We start from the raw sequence: 12,496 nt of genomic DNA on the forward strand, positions 1-12,496 counted from the left end.
CAAGATAGCCTAAGGAAATAATCCAGATTTAAAGAAAGATCATATGCCCCCAGAAAAGCAGTAAAAAAAATCAGATAGAGTGCCAAGCTTGCATCCTGCCTCTTGGAAGTACACCCCAAAGGACAGTGCCAGGAACCAGTAAAGCAGTGTAAAAAGCTGAAAACAACCCTTCCCCTTTAAGAAAGACAAGTCCCTAATAGAAAAGAAACTCTGGAGAAGCTTGGGCTACAGAAAGTCTGGGCATACTGCCAAGAACCATTAGCTGTTACAATGTAACAAGGCTTAACTGCACAGGCAGTTTTTGAAAACACTTAAGCAGGGCAATAAAGATAAGAATTGGCTAGAAACAACACAGGCACACCAGAATGTCTCCTTCCTGCCTTCCTGACATGATTAACTCTGTAAAATGGGAAAAACAAAAGGCTGTTTCTTCCAACAGCCGTGTCGCTGAACTGCTCAGAAAGTTATCTAATGGTTCGCCCGAATTGGTGCGAATCGGCTGAATCCCACACTGCTTACTATCAGACAAGCGGGAACAGAACAACAGACCAATAACTGCTCTATCTGAACTTTCAGATGGTAAGTGGGAAGAAGAGCAGAAGATAATTACTGCTAGAAGATTCCTAGAAGATTGTTGTTGTATGGGGTTTTTTTTGGTAGCAAAACAGACACAAAAGAAGCTCAGAGTGAAAGACATTTTTGACACTTTTAGACTAGCCCCTTTAATTAAATCAGTGGTGAGGAATGATGGCCTTTTTGTGACTTACAGACTTCACCATGAAGTTCATAAGTCATAAAGGGACCATTGTTCCCCAAATCTGAATTACATCATAAGCTTTTCTGGATAAAGCCTAGTTCAAGTGAATTCATGCAAAAATGATTCTCTATACTTATGCATTATACGTATCAAAATACAACCGATTCACTTAAAGTACCATAAATCTTTAAGTGCTTTGTTTTGATAGCCACTAAGAGAACTTTTCCACACCTATTCTCTTGCATCTGATCCAGCTCCTTCACAATTAATTTATAAATATGTATAACATGAGACCCCCCCAATATGTTAAAAGATTAATTACATATAACACCTGAAGACGTTCAAAGACATTCATAAACACTAATTATTCATATGGCAGAAGGCAATAATTGTTAAATGTATGACAGCTGAATAACCATATTAACTATATTTAATTGATGCAGACGGAGTAAAAGAGTCATGCAGTGGGGTGGACCTATTAGGCCGCCAAATCCAATTCCTACCTCAGTTCAGGAATCCGAATGAAAGTGCTTTGACAATGTCTTAGTAGCCTTTACTTCAGTGGTTCTCAACCTGTAGGTCATGACCTCTTTGGGGGTCAAATGACCCTTTCACAGGGGTCGCCTAAGACCATCGGAAAACACATATTTTCAATGGTCTGAGGAATAATTTTATGGTTGGGGGGTCACCACAACATGAGGAACTGAATTAAAGGGTTGCGGCATTAGGAAGGTTGAGAACCACTGCTTTGCTTGATCATCTCCAAGACAAGCTCTCCACATCATGAGATTCCATTGTCATACTACTCTCTCTGTTATGATTTATTACATTACAGATAGTCCTCGACTTACAACAGTTCATTTAGTGACTGTTCAAAGTTACAACGGCTCTGAAAAATGTGACTTATGACCATTTTTCAAAGTTACGACCATTGCAGCATCCCCATGATCATGTGGTCAAAATTCAAATGCTTGATGATAAATGAGAATAATGATATAAAGATATATAACAGGTTGATAATATGAGAAATATAATTTGTAAAATGAAGCACAAGGGATTTGTAACCGATTGACACACTGTTTGCAATTGTGATGGATGATGGATGTTTTATGTTTTGTTTGTTTAAAAATAAAAAAAATTCAAAAAAAAAATTCAAATGCTTGGCAACTGGTTCATATTTATGACCATTGCTATGTCCCGAAGTCATCTGATCACCTTTTGTGACCTTCTGACAAGCACAGTCAATGGGGAAGTCAGATTCACTTAACAACTGGGTTACTAACCTATCAGCTGCAGTGATTCACTCAACAACTGTGGCAAGGAAGGTCATAAAATGAGGCAAAACTCACTTAACAAATATCTCACTTAATAATAGGAATTTTGGGTGCAATTGTGGTCATAAGTCTAGGACTACCTGTACATGGGAATCCAACATTCAGTTTTTAATACAAAATACTTATCAAAAAAATTGGGCATACATAAAGAGGAAAATTCCTTTAGAATAGTGTCTATAGTTGGAACCAGAAAACAACTGTTTAGGGGACCTCACCTGAGTAAATTTTGGAAGTAAATTCGGTGGCTCTAATACAGGGGTGTCAAACTGGCGGCCAGCCGGCTGGATGCATCACCCGTAGACCACCCCTAACCCTGGCTCCGCAAAGGCAAAAAACATCATGCTACGTGACGAGACGTGATCGAGTTTGACACCCGTGCTCTAATACAATAGAGTATTAACAGACAGCATATTTGAAAGATTCCTGATTGCCATAAAAATATATTTTCTGTAATTTGGGTTCAGTTTGCAAATCTGTGTATGAATTTTGCACAACTCTGCATATATTAGCTTTGTAGAGGGCTCTTAAGATCTGGCTCTTCATCCAGGCGTTCAGCTAAGATGAAAGTGAGCCAGCAAAGGGAGGTCTATCAGATGTTGCAATGATTTGCTTGGGATATGCGTCATTGTTGTGGGGTTGGTTTATTTTATTAATTCTGCTTTTATTTAATATTATTGTGAGCCATCTAGGAGTACTGTATATAAGGCAGACAGCCATGTAAGTTCTAAATAATGTAATTATTTTTTTTTTTAAAGGTGTGGAAATTTCTATTCTGAGCTATTCTATTATCGGAGCTATCAGCACTAATGCTATTTGAAAAACTGAAATATTAATTATTATCAGTGTCTCCAATGATTCTGGTAAAGTTACACTACTACGAAAAAGTGACAAAGAAATTATTGCAGTTTAGATCATTGACATTTTCTGAACTTGCCTGCTTTTAGCCTTCTGCAAATTCAAAAGGGAGGTGGGGGGGGAACTGGATTTACCTCGAAGAGTAAAATTAATATAGAGGTTAGACTGAATTTCAGTGAAAGTAGCCCTAATACCTGTGGACATATCTTTAGTGCAGATCAAGAGCAGGGCACTACCTTGACAAAAAGTAAATTGAGTTTCTAATAACATTAAGTCATAAGAAAGTAGCAGAGAACATTGAGGAAAAATATTATACATATAGGATGTTAAAAATCTCTTCATATAAACAATGGAAAATCTAGGTTGGTTAATGTTGATAACCAGGAAATGCATCCTTCAGTAAGTTTGTTACTAATTTTGGGTAGCTGGTAAATAACTGTGATAAATCAATTTAATGGAAATTTCAGAACTGTACCCAGGAATGGAAATGAATTAATAGTGTCTGTTAAAGAGGCAGACATAAAGAATAACAATTTGCAGTCTCAAAATGATATGACAAACTCTAACAATAATTTACCAAAGACCTTAAATGAAAAGGATTCCACTCCAAAAATATCTTTGCAGTTTTATAGCATGGCATTGCATATTCCTCCTCTCTTACCAGGCCTAGCAGAAGGTCTCAATGTCAATCATGCTGGGCCCCATGCCAAGAGAATTAATGAAGCAGTGTAATAGCTCACACAGAGGCCCAATGATTGCACTTAACGTGTATCTGCAAACGAGGGTTTGCAAAGTTACTGTTTTGTTTATGACACACATTTCTCTTCTGTTCCACTGATTTCTTTATTAGTGCACTTGAAGAGAGCAACATGAGCCTTTGTTTCTGCTCCAGGCACTAACAGCTGAATTCCAGCACTGCCTATTCGCTGTCTGAGATTTAGGAGGGCTGACATGCCAGCTACTGTATTAACTGCTAAGTATTTCCTCTGCAAACGTACAAGATAATCTAAAATTGAAAAAGGGATTCCCCCATAAATAAGAAGGACAGAGAATATAATTTTTGAAGTGGGGATATTGAAAAAGGACATTAACTTACAGCTGATCTAGTATGAAATATGGTTTAGAAGAATTATTCTGTGCCCAGAATAGGGACTCCTTCAAATGATGTTGAAGAGAGCTTTCCCCTCACTTAATAACCCATGGATAGACTTAGATTAACAGGGATGTGGTGGCTCAGTGGCTAAGATGCTGAGCTTGTCGATTGAAAGGTTGGCAGTTCAGTGGTTCGAATCCCTAGTGCCGCGTAACGGGGTGAGCTCCCGTTACTTGTCCCAACTTCTGCCAACCTAGCAGTTCGAAAGCACATAAAAACTGCAAGTAGAAAAATAGGGACCACCTTTGGTGGGAAGATAACAGTATTCCATGCGCCTTTGGCATTTAGTTATGCCGGCCACATGACCACGGAGATGTCTTCGGACAGCGCTGGCTCTTCGGCTTTGAAATAGAGATGAGCACCGCCCCCTAGAGTCGGAAACGACTAGCACAGATGTGCGAGGGGAACCTTTACCTTAGACTTAGATTACAGCTCTCAGAATAATAATTTATTAAATGTGTATGCTTCCTCCTGACTCTCAAATACCCTGGGCGGCTCTCAACAAAGTAATTGCAACAAAATCAATAAACATGAAAAAAAAAAGAATAAAAAAGGGCAAGAATCCCATCTGTTGGTCAGCAGGTTGGAGAGGAGAGAGTGAAGGTTTTTCTAGAGGATAGCAAAAGCTTGGTTTCTAGACACCAATCAAATAAATTCAAAGCACCAAAAAACAGTGGGATGTTAGAAGCAGGATAAATAAAAGTAAATTTTCCTTCCCCTCACCAGCAATTTGATTAATTGTACTAGACTGCTGACACAAAGGGGCCTTTGAGCAGAAGAAAAAGAGTGGCAGAAAAGTAGCCCTCTTGTATCTTGTAAATCAATCATTTCCCCCAAATAGCCTTCTTTTCCATCCAACCTGAGAGAACAATTGCTTCTACATTATATACACCGTAAAGGAAATTTACAGAAGCTCCAGTTGGTGCAAAATGCAGCTGCCTGCACGGTTTTGTGCAGAGCCCAGTGTGCACATATATCACCTCTCCTGTGGGAGCTGCATTGGCTGCTGATTCCGGGTGCAATTCAAGGTGCTGGTTGTCACCTTTAAAGCTCTTCATGGCTTGAGACCAGGTTATCTGAGGTTATCTCCTGCTGGTCACATCTACCCGACCCATTAGAGCGGGGAGGCAGGGAACGCTGCGGATCCCATCCCCGAGGGAGATACACCTGGTGGGACCCAGAAGAAGGGCCTTCTCCGTGGTGGCTCCCTCTCTCTGGAACATCATTCCCCCAGAGATTAGAATGGCCCCCACCCTAATTCTCTTCTGGAAGGTGCTGAAGACCTCGTTCTGCCAGCGGGCCTGGGGAACCAGAGCGGGATGGAGCCCAATAAATGGCTTGTGTGATCAGCTGTCACTGGGGTGGGAGGTGCGGGTCAGGGGTGATTTTATTACATTAATTTATTTAATTTTTTAATCAGATTTAGTTTTTTAAATGTGGTTTTTTACATTCTGTAAGCCGCCTTGAGTCGCCATGGGCCATAGGCGGCAATATAAATCTAACAAACAAACAAACAAACAAACAAATAAATAAATTCTGAATGCAAGGGAGCTCTACAGCAGTGTTTCTCAACCTTGGCAACTTTAATATACGTGGACTTCAACTCCCAGAATTCCTTGGAGATGTCTGGGGACTTTTTGGATTTGAAGTCCACATATTTTAAAGCGGCCAAGGTTGAGAATCGCTACTCTATAGTTTACGAATCCCATGTCTTTACACACTCTAAAGCCTGGCTAGCAATTCCATCGCAGCCACAAGTGTTCTTTTTTTAATCTTTCTTTTTCAGTAACTGAGGACTGCAGGAGATGTGATGATGCAATCATATCAGCAGATGAAGTGGAAGGGCAATTTTCAGCCCTGTTAAATCCTGCTGAAGAGAGGGTTTAAAGCTGAAAGAGGCTTAACCCACTTATTTTACTTGGGGTTTTACTGCCACCCTACCTAAAGCAGAATATCATGCTGCTGCTTTTTATCAGTTTGTAACTAAATTTCAAGGGTATGCTTTGAAGGGACTCTGAGGACTGCTTGTTGTCCATGCTCTAATGTGAAGGACATACATGATCTGAAGGACCCTTTTTCTATATTAATTCTCTTCATGACCTCAAGGATACTTGAAGGCTTTGTAATACAACATAAATGAAAACCAGTTTTCTTTGTGTTCTTTTAATTTTTTAAAGTTCCATATCAATATGCAGAGGTTGTTAACTGAAGCATATTTCTACTTTTTTGTGAATTGAGACCTTGTAATAGAATGCACCCAAAATCAGTGGCTCTTCTTTCTCCCTTACTCCCATCATAACTGTGCCCTATTCTCTAAGTCAGTGTTTTTCAACCTCGGAACTTTAAGATGTGTGAACTTCAACTCCCAGAATTCCATGGGGATAGCTGGGGAATTCTGGGAGTTGAAGTCCAGACCACTTAAAGTTGCTAAGGTTGAGAAACACTGCTCTAAACTACCATCAATTACCGATCAACTCATCTAACAAAAATAATAAAGCCAATTGCTAATATCTTCTCTTCTTAGTAATCACACATACCCATTGGTAATTTTGAATTATTTGCACAGTAAATACAATAAATCTTTTTAGAAGGCACATAACAGGGGGCAGGATCATAGATGTGGTTTCCTGACAAAATTCAGAAATGTGATTCAGACAATGTCAGCTTTTCCTGTCATGTTACATATAATAAATGAAAAGCTTGAAGTTTAAAATGCTTCCCTAATGAAGGGGCAATTCAAATGTGCATTAGTTAGCATTTCAAATGCTACAAATCCAAGTCCCAGATTCCACACTCCATTTCTGTTTCACAAAATTTATTCCAATTTAAAAATGTGCAGCTAAGAAAAATAAATTGAACATCAGTAATGAAAATATACTTTATTTATTGATACTTATAACCCATCTCAAGTCAAGATAACTTTTGGGTGTCACAGGGGTTGGTTCTCTCGCCCCTTCTGTTCAACATTTATGTGAAGCCACTGGATGAGATCATCCGTGGTTTTGGGGTGCAATTCCATCAGTACGCTGATGACACTCAGATGTACATCTCCACCCCAGACCACCCCAATGATGCCCTTGAAGTGATGTCCCGGTGCCTGGAGGCCGTGAAGGTCTGGATGGGGAGAAACAGACTCCGACTCAACCCCTCCAAGACTGAGTGGCTGTGGCTCCCGGCATCCTGATATAGCCAGCTGGTGCCATCGCTGATTATTGGGGGTGAGTCATTGGCCCTCAAGTAGAGGGTTCACAACTTGGGTGTCCTCCTGGATGCGCGGCTGTCTTTAGAAGAGCATATGACGGCCATGGCCAGGGGGGCTTTTTATCAGGTTCGCCTGATCCGCCAGTTGCGTCCCTTTCTGGATCGGGACTCCCTGAGCACGGTCACTCATGCCCTCATCACTTCCCGACTGGACTACTGCAATGCTCTCTACATGGGGCTCCCCTTGAAGAGCATCTGGAGGCTCCAGCTGGTCAAAAATGCAGCCGCGCGGGTGATTATGGGAGCAGCAGGGCGCTCCCATGTAACACCTCTCCTGCGCGAGCTGCATTGGCTCCCAGTGGTCTTTCGGGTGCGATTCAAGGTGTTGATTAACATCTTTAAAGCGCTCCATGGCTTTTACGGGACCGCCTTCTGCTACCTCCCACTGGCCAGTACGCGCCCACAGAGCGGGGCTCCTCAGGGTGCCATCGGTCAGACAATGTCAACTGGCGACCCCCTGGGGGAGAGCCTTCTCAGTGGGGGCTGCTGCCCTCTGGAACGAGCTGCCCCCGGAGGTACAGAGGATCCCGGACTTGCGCACCTTCTGCCGTGCCCTGAAGACTTTGTTATTCCAGCAAGCCAGGCTAGCCTAATTTTAACGGTTTTAAATTTTAAATTGGATTTTAATGAGATGTTTTAATTGTGGGCCAAAGTATTTAATCTGGTTTTAAATTGTTTTTAACTTTTATATTTATGTATTTGATCCTGGCTGTTCACCGCCCTGAGTCCTTCGGGAGAAGGGCGGAATATAAATATAATAAATAAATAAATAATAAATAAATGAATAAACTTTTAATGAGCTGATAAATCTTACTGACGTCTTTCAGATTCCCCAAATTTGTGACACATAAAAATACTTTTCTTTGGCAAATGCTTCTTAAACCTACAGAATTATAACAATCACTAATGTTGTTATTTATTCTCTCCAGTAGGTGGTGGCAGCATATAGAAGGTTCCATAAATAGAAAAACCATACACCATTGAATAGAAACCTGTCATTGTACACTGAGAGCGTATGCACCAAGACAAATTCCTTGTTTGTCCAATCACACTTGGCCAATAAAATTCTATTCTATTCTATTCTATTCTATTCTATTCTATTCTATTCTATTCTATTCTATTCTATTCTATTCTATTCTATTCTATTCTAGTCTAGTCTAGTCTAGTCTAGTCTAGTCTAGTCTAGTCTAGTCTAGTCTATTTTAGTCTATCTCTAAAACAGTCTAAACACTTAGAAAAATATTACTTTTTTAAAATCTGGGGACATTTTAATAGTATATTTAACAGTTCCACTTTCCAAGTGTAGGTATTTTTAGGGGGATGTTTTCAAGAGCTAAACTGCATGTTTTTAAAAGTTAGTGTTAGGGTGATCCCATCACAGCATATATTATATCTTTAAATATAAAAAGGAAAGGTTTACTTAAAAAGAAAACTTATATGATGTTTTTCCTGCCCCGTCCCATCCCATCCCATCCTATCCTATACTATCCTCGCTGGAAAAAAAGTAAAAGATGAGCAGCTATATAAATGTTTTAAATAAATGAATCATCTGTTTAATTTTATATGTTGTTTTAGCTTTCCTTTTGGAAACACCCAGGTTAAAAGATGGTGACTATATAAATATGTTAAATAAATAAGTAAAATCACATGATGGCGGAGAAGCTACAATGGAAGGACATATCGTAAGTCCCCCTCATTCAGCGCTGTTGTAACTTTGAATAGTTATTGAATGAAAGGTTGTGAGTCAAGGACTAACTCTATTTCCCTTAGGAGGAATAAAAAGTCTGAAGAGCTAATGTGCTCATTACAATTTCTTGTTGGACGCTACAGATCTATTGTCTGATTCATAATCTGGTTTCCTCTGTTGATCAATCAGAGACTTCTTGAAAAAAAAAAGTAGATTGTGGCTCTTTTTTTGTTACTTCTCAATGTGTAGTTATTCTACAATTTATTGGCTAAATGCTTTGTGGCCTGATGATTTTGGAATATCATTCTAGCTTATTGATTTAAGCTCTTAATACAACTTACCCACAGCTTGTTTCAAGTAAACTGTCCCCAACTTGCAATGATGCCATTCCAAAGTCTGCTATTCGGATATTGTTCTTTTCATCCAGTAGTAGATTTTCTGGCTTTAAATCCCTGTGGCTGTGAAGAGGGGAACAAAAAGGTGTTAATTCAAAGCAGTTGCTTCTCTTTGCATACGTAAAGTAGAAGAATAGAATAGAATAGAATAGAATAGAATAGAATAGAATAGAATAGAATAGAATAGAATAGAACAGAACAGAACAGAACAGAACACAGAACAGAATAATAGCTTTATTGTCACTTTGAATGTACACTAATCAGCATACATTAAAAATTTTGTTGCATACAGCTGTCAAAGCTGCCAAAGCTGTCATTTCCACCTCCAATATATACTACATAAACATGACAAAATAAATAAATACAAAATTATGCATACACACACACATTCTATGTTGTATTATATTCTATAATATATAATACAGTATATATATATTACTCACATATATTATATGACAAAGAGAAACAACACAGGCTAGTTTGGATGTATACATGTACATGGCGAGAAAAACGAATCTTGTGAGTTTACCAGATGGATGGCATAGGGAACAAAGCTGTTACAGAATCTGGTAGTCCTGCTAGAAATACTTCAAAACCTCCTCCCAGAGGGGAGCAACAGAAACATATCATAAAGTGGGGTCTCTAACAATCCTTTGAGCTCTAAGCACATAGCGCTTATAAGCAATATCCTGAATTACAGGAAGCAAGCTTCCTATAATCTTTTGCACTGTCCTTACCACTCCCTGAATGGGCTTTCTCTCTGAGGACTGTAGCCACCAAACCAAACAGTGATGGAGTTTGTTAAAATACTCTCAATTGTGTCTCTGTAAAAAGTGGCCAGGACAGGAGGAGAGGGATGTGCTCTCCTCATCCGCTGCAGGAAATGAAGACACTGGTTTGCACGCTTCACTAAGGATCATGTGTGGATGACCAGTTCAGATTGTTACTTATCCGCACCCCCAGAGATCACAGATCATTTTGTTTCAAAAGAAGCCATTACACATTGCATTTACATTTGTCCATTTTGAAAAATTAGAGAAGTCATACCACTTTTAAATTTGAAAGAGTACACAATATATTAATAGTGCTAATTTGTGATTTTGAAGAAGTAATTGCTCTTATTGATGGAAAAAGTGACTAATGGAAGTAAGAGTGAGTTAGGTTCTTTTTCTATTAATTAAAAAGGAGAAGCTAAAAAAGATGGTGCCCCCCTCTGCAATAGCAATAGTGCTTAGACTTATATACCGCTTCATAACCCTCTCCAAGCAGTTTACAGAGTCAGCATTGCCTCCAACAATCTGGGTCCTCATTTTATAGACCTCAGAAGGAAAGAAGGCTGAGTCAACCTTGAGCCGGTGAGAATCGAACTGCAGGCAGTCAGCAAAATTAGCCTGTAACACTTTATTTTAACCACTAGCCACCACTGCTCATTACTGCTCCTACTGAGCAATGATTATTGCTCCCCCTCCCACAGCATTTGTTTATTCTGTAATCATTCAAACGAGATAATAAACACTAAATTGTCATTTAAAATTAATCATGAATGGTACTTTTGTTCCAAAGTTTGTTTTTGTAAAAGGACTGTTCAGTGTGCCATCCCTTCGCAACTTTGGAACAATCTAGATATTATTGGTTTGCTCTATTTCTCCTAGTTTGGTTTCTCTATTTATTAAATGATTCATATCCCATCCTGTTTAAAGGACTCTGGACAATTGACAGTCTTCACAACAGACTACTCAAATAGCACAGTAAGCAAATGAAATATCAGATAAAATTTGAATACTTAAAATTAAGTAGATTTAACCATTAAATTAGGATTAAAAATTAAAATTACAGACTAAGTATATCTGAAAAAACATGGTCTAGAAGTCAGCAATGCAAGCCTCAAATACTTTTCACTACTTTCAGGAATACTAATTTCTGGGGGAAGATTTTTTTCTATAAGGATGGGTTGACTACTGAGAAAACCTACCTCCCAGCTGCCAACTGTTTAACCTATGGGAGGGGATATCCACAGCATACTCACCTTGATTGAACACAAAGACAGGTAGATTCTGCCTGGAGAAAGTACCTCCAAAGGTAGTAGGGAGTTGAGCCATCTGGAGTCTGTTGTGCTCATAATGTAGCTATCAGTGTTTAAGCCACTCTTTACAGTATCTGCCTGCATTCATGCAACCATTCTATACCAGTTGAAGTTTCCAGGTAGAGCCCTGAGAGACTCTTGATCCCCCATCATTATTGTTTAGAACTATTTGCTTAGGAAGGAGTAGAATCAGTGGTGGGATTCAGCCAGTTCGCACCACTTCGGGAGAACCGGTTGTTAACTTTCTGAGCAGTTTGGCAAACTGGTTGTTGGAAGAAATCATTAGGGCAGAAAACCGGTTGTTAAATTACTTGAATCCCACCACTGAATAGAACCATTGCAAAACAGGGGCATCAAGCAGCACCTCTTGCAGTTAGTTCAGCAGGCTGATGGTATGGAACACTGTTGAGTGTTCTATAAGATCTAGGAGATGTACACTCCAGCCAGATCTTGACAAAACTCATGCACAAGAGCAAAAAAAATAATGATTTCCATAGCCAGCCACTAAGCCTGGCTGAAACAGATAATTTACTTGCAATTGATACCCTGCAATTGATGCTCTATCACGGTCTCCAAAATCTTCTTTTAAAAATAAGGATGCAGATTATGTGGAAGTTATCCAACTTGATTGGAATGAGGGATGGTTTATTCCGAAGTGGCATATTTTATTCAGAATATAGCTCAATTCTATCTGTCCTAACAATGAAACACTATTAGTCACTCTGTGAGACATTCCCTATGAGTTCTCGTTGGGAGCCTTCCTGCTGACATGAGAGAATTATGTCTGCTTAGAAAGCAGTTCTGTCTCTTTATATATATATGTAAGCATCTTCTGTATTTACTCCTAATTATTTCTTTGTGGACTACAAATTATATCTGGAAAAACGAGGAGGAGGAAGATGAATTAACGCTTTACTGGAGAAGTAGGAGAATAGGTAATGGAGACTATAAGAACAAATGGGTGACTGTCA

At 39.2% G+C, this 12,496-nt stretch overlaps 1 protein-coding gene across 12 annotated transcripts in view; it reads right to left on the minus strand.

Moving 5' to 3' along the window:
• The window catches only part of BRSK2 (BR serine/threonine kinase 2), a 467,655-nt gene that overhangs the window by 125,684 nt on the left and 329,475 nt on the right, over positions 1-12,496 (minus strand). For all 12 annotated transcript variants that reach the window (XM_060687737.2, XM_034416848.3, XM_087880323.1 and 9 more), the window contains exon 5: positions 9,389-9,505. In XM_060687737.2, coding sequence (XP_060543720.1) covers positions 9,389-9,505 — 117 coding nt within the window. The remainder of the gene's footprint in view (positions 1-9,388; positions 9,506-12,496) is intronic.

Source organism: Pantherophis guttatus, chromosome 1, assembly GCF_059756535.1.
Source record: "Pantherophis guttatus breed Tessera chromosome 1, ASM5975653v1, whole genome shotgun sequence".
In the NCBI taxonomy this organism is placed as follows: Eukaryota; Metazoa; Chordata; class Lepidosauria; order Squamata; family Colubridae; genus Pantherophis; species Pantherophis guttatus.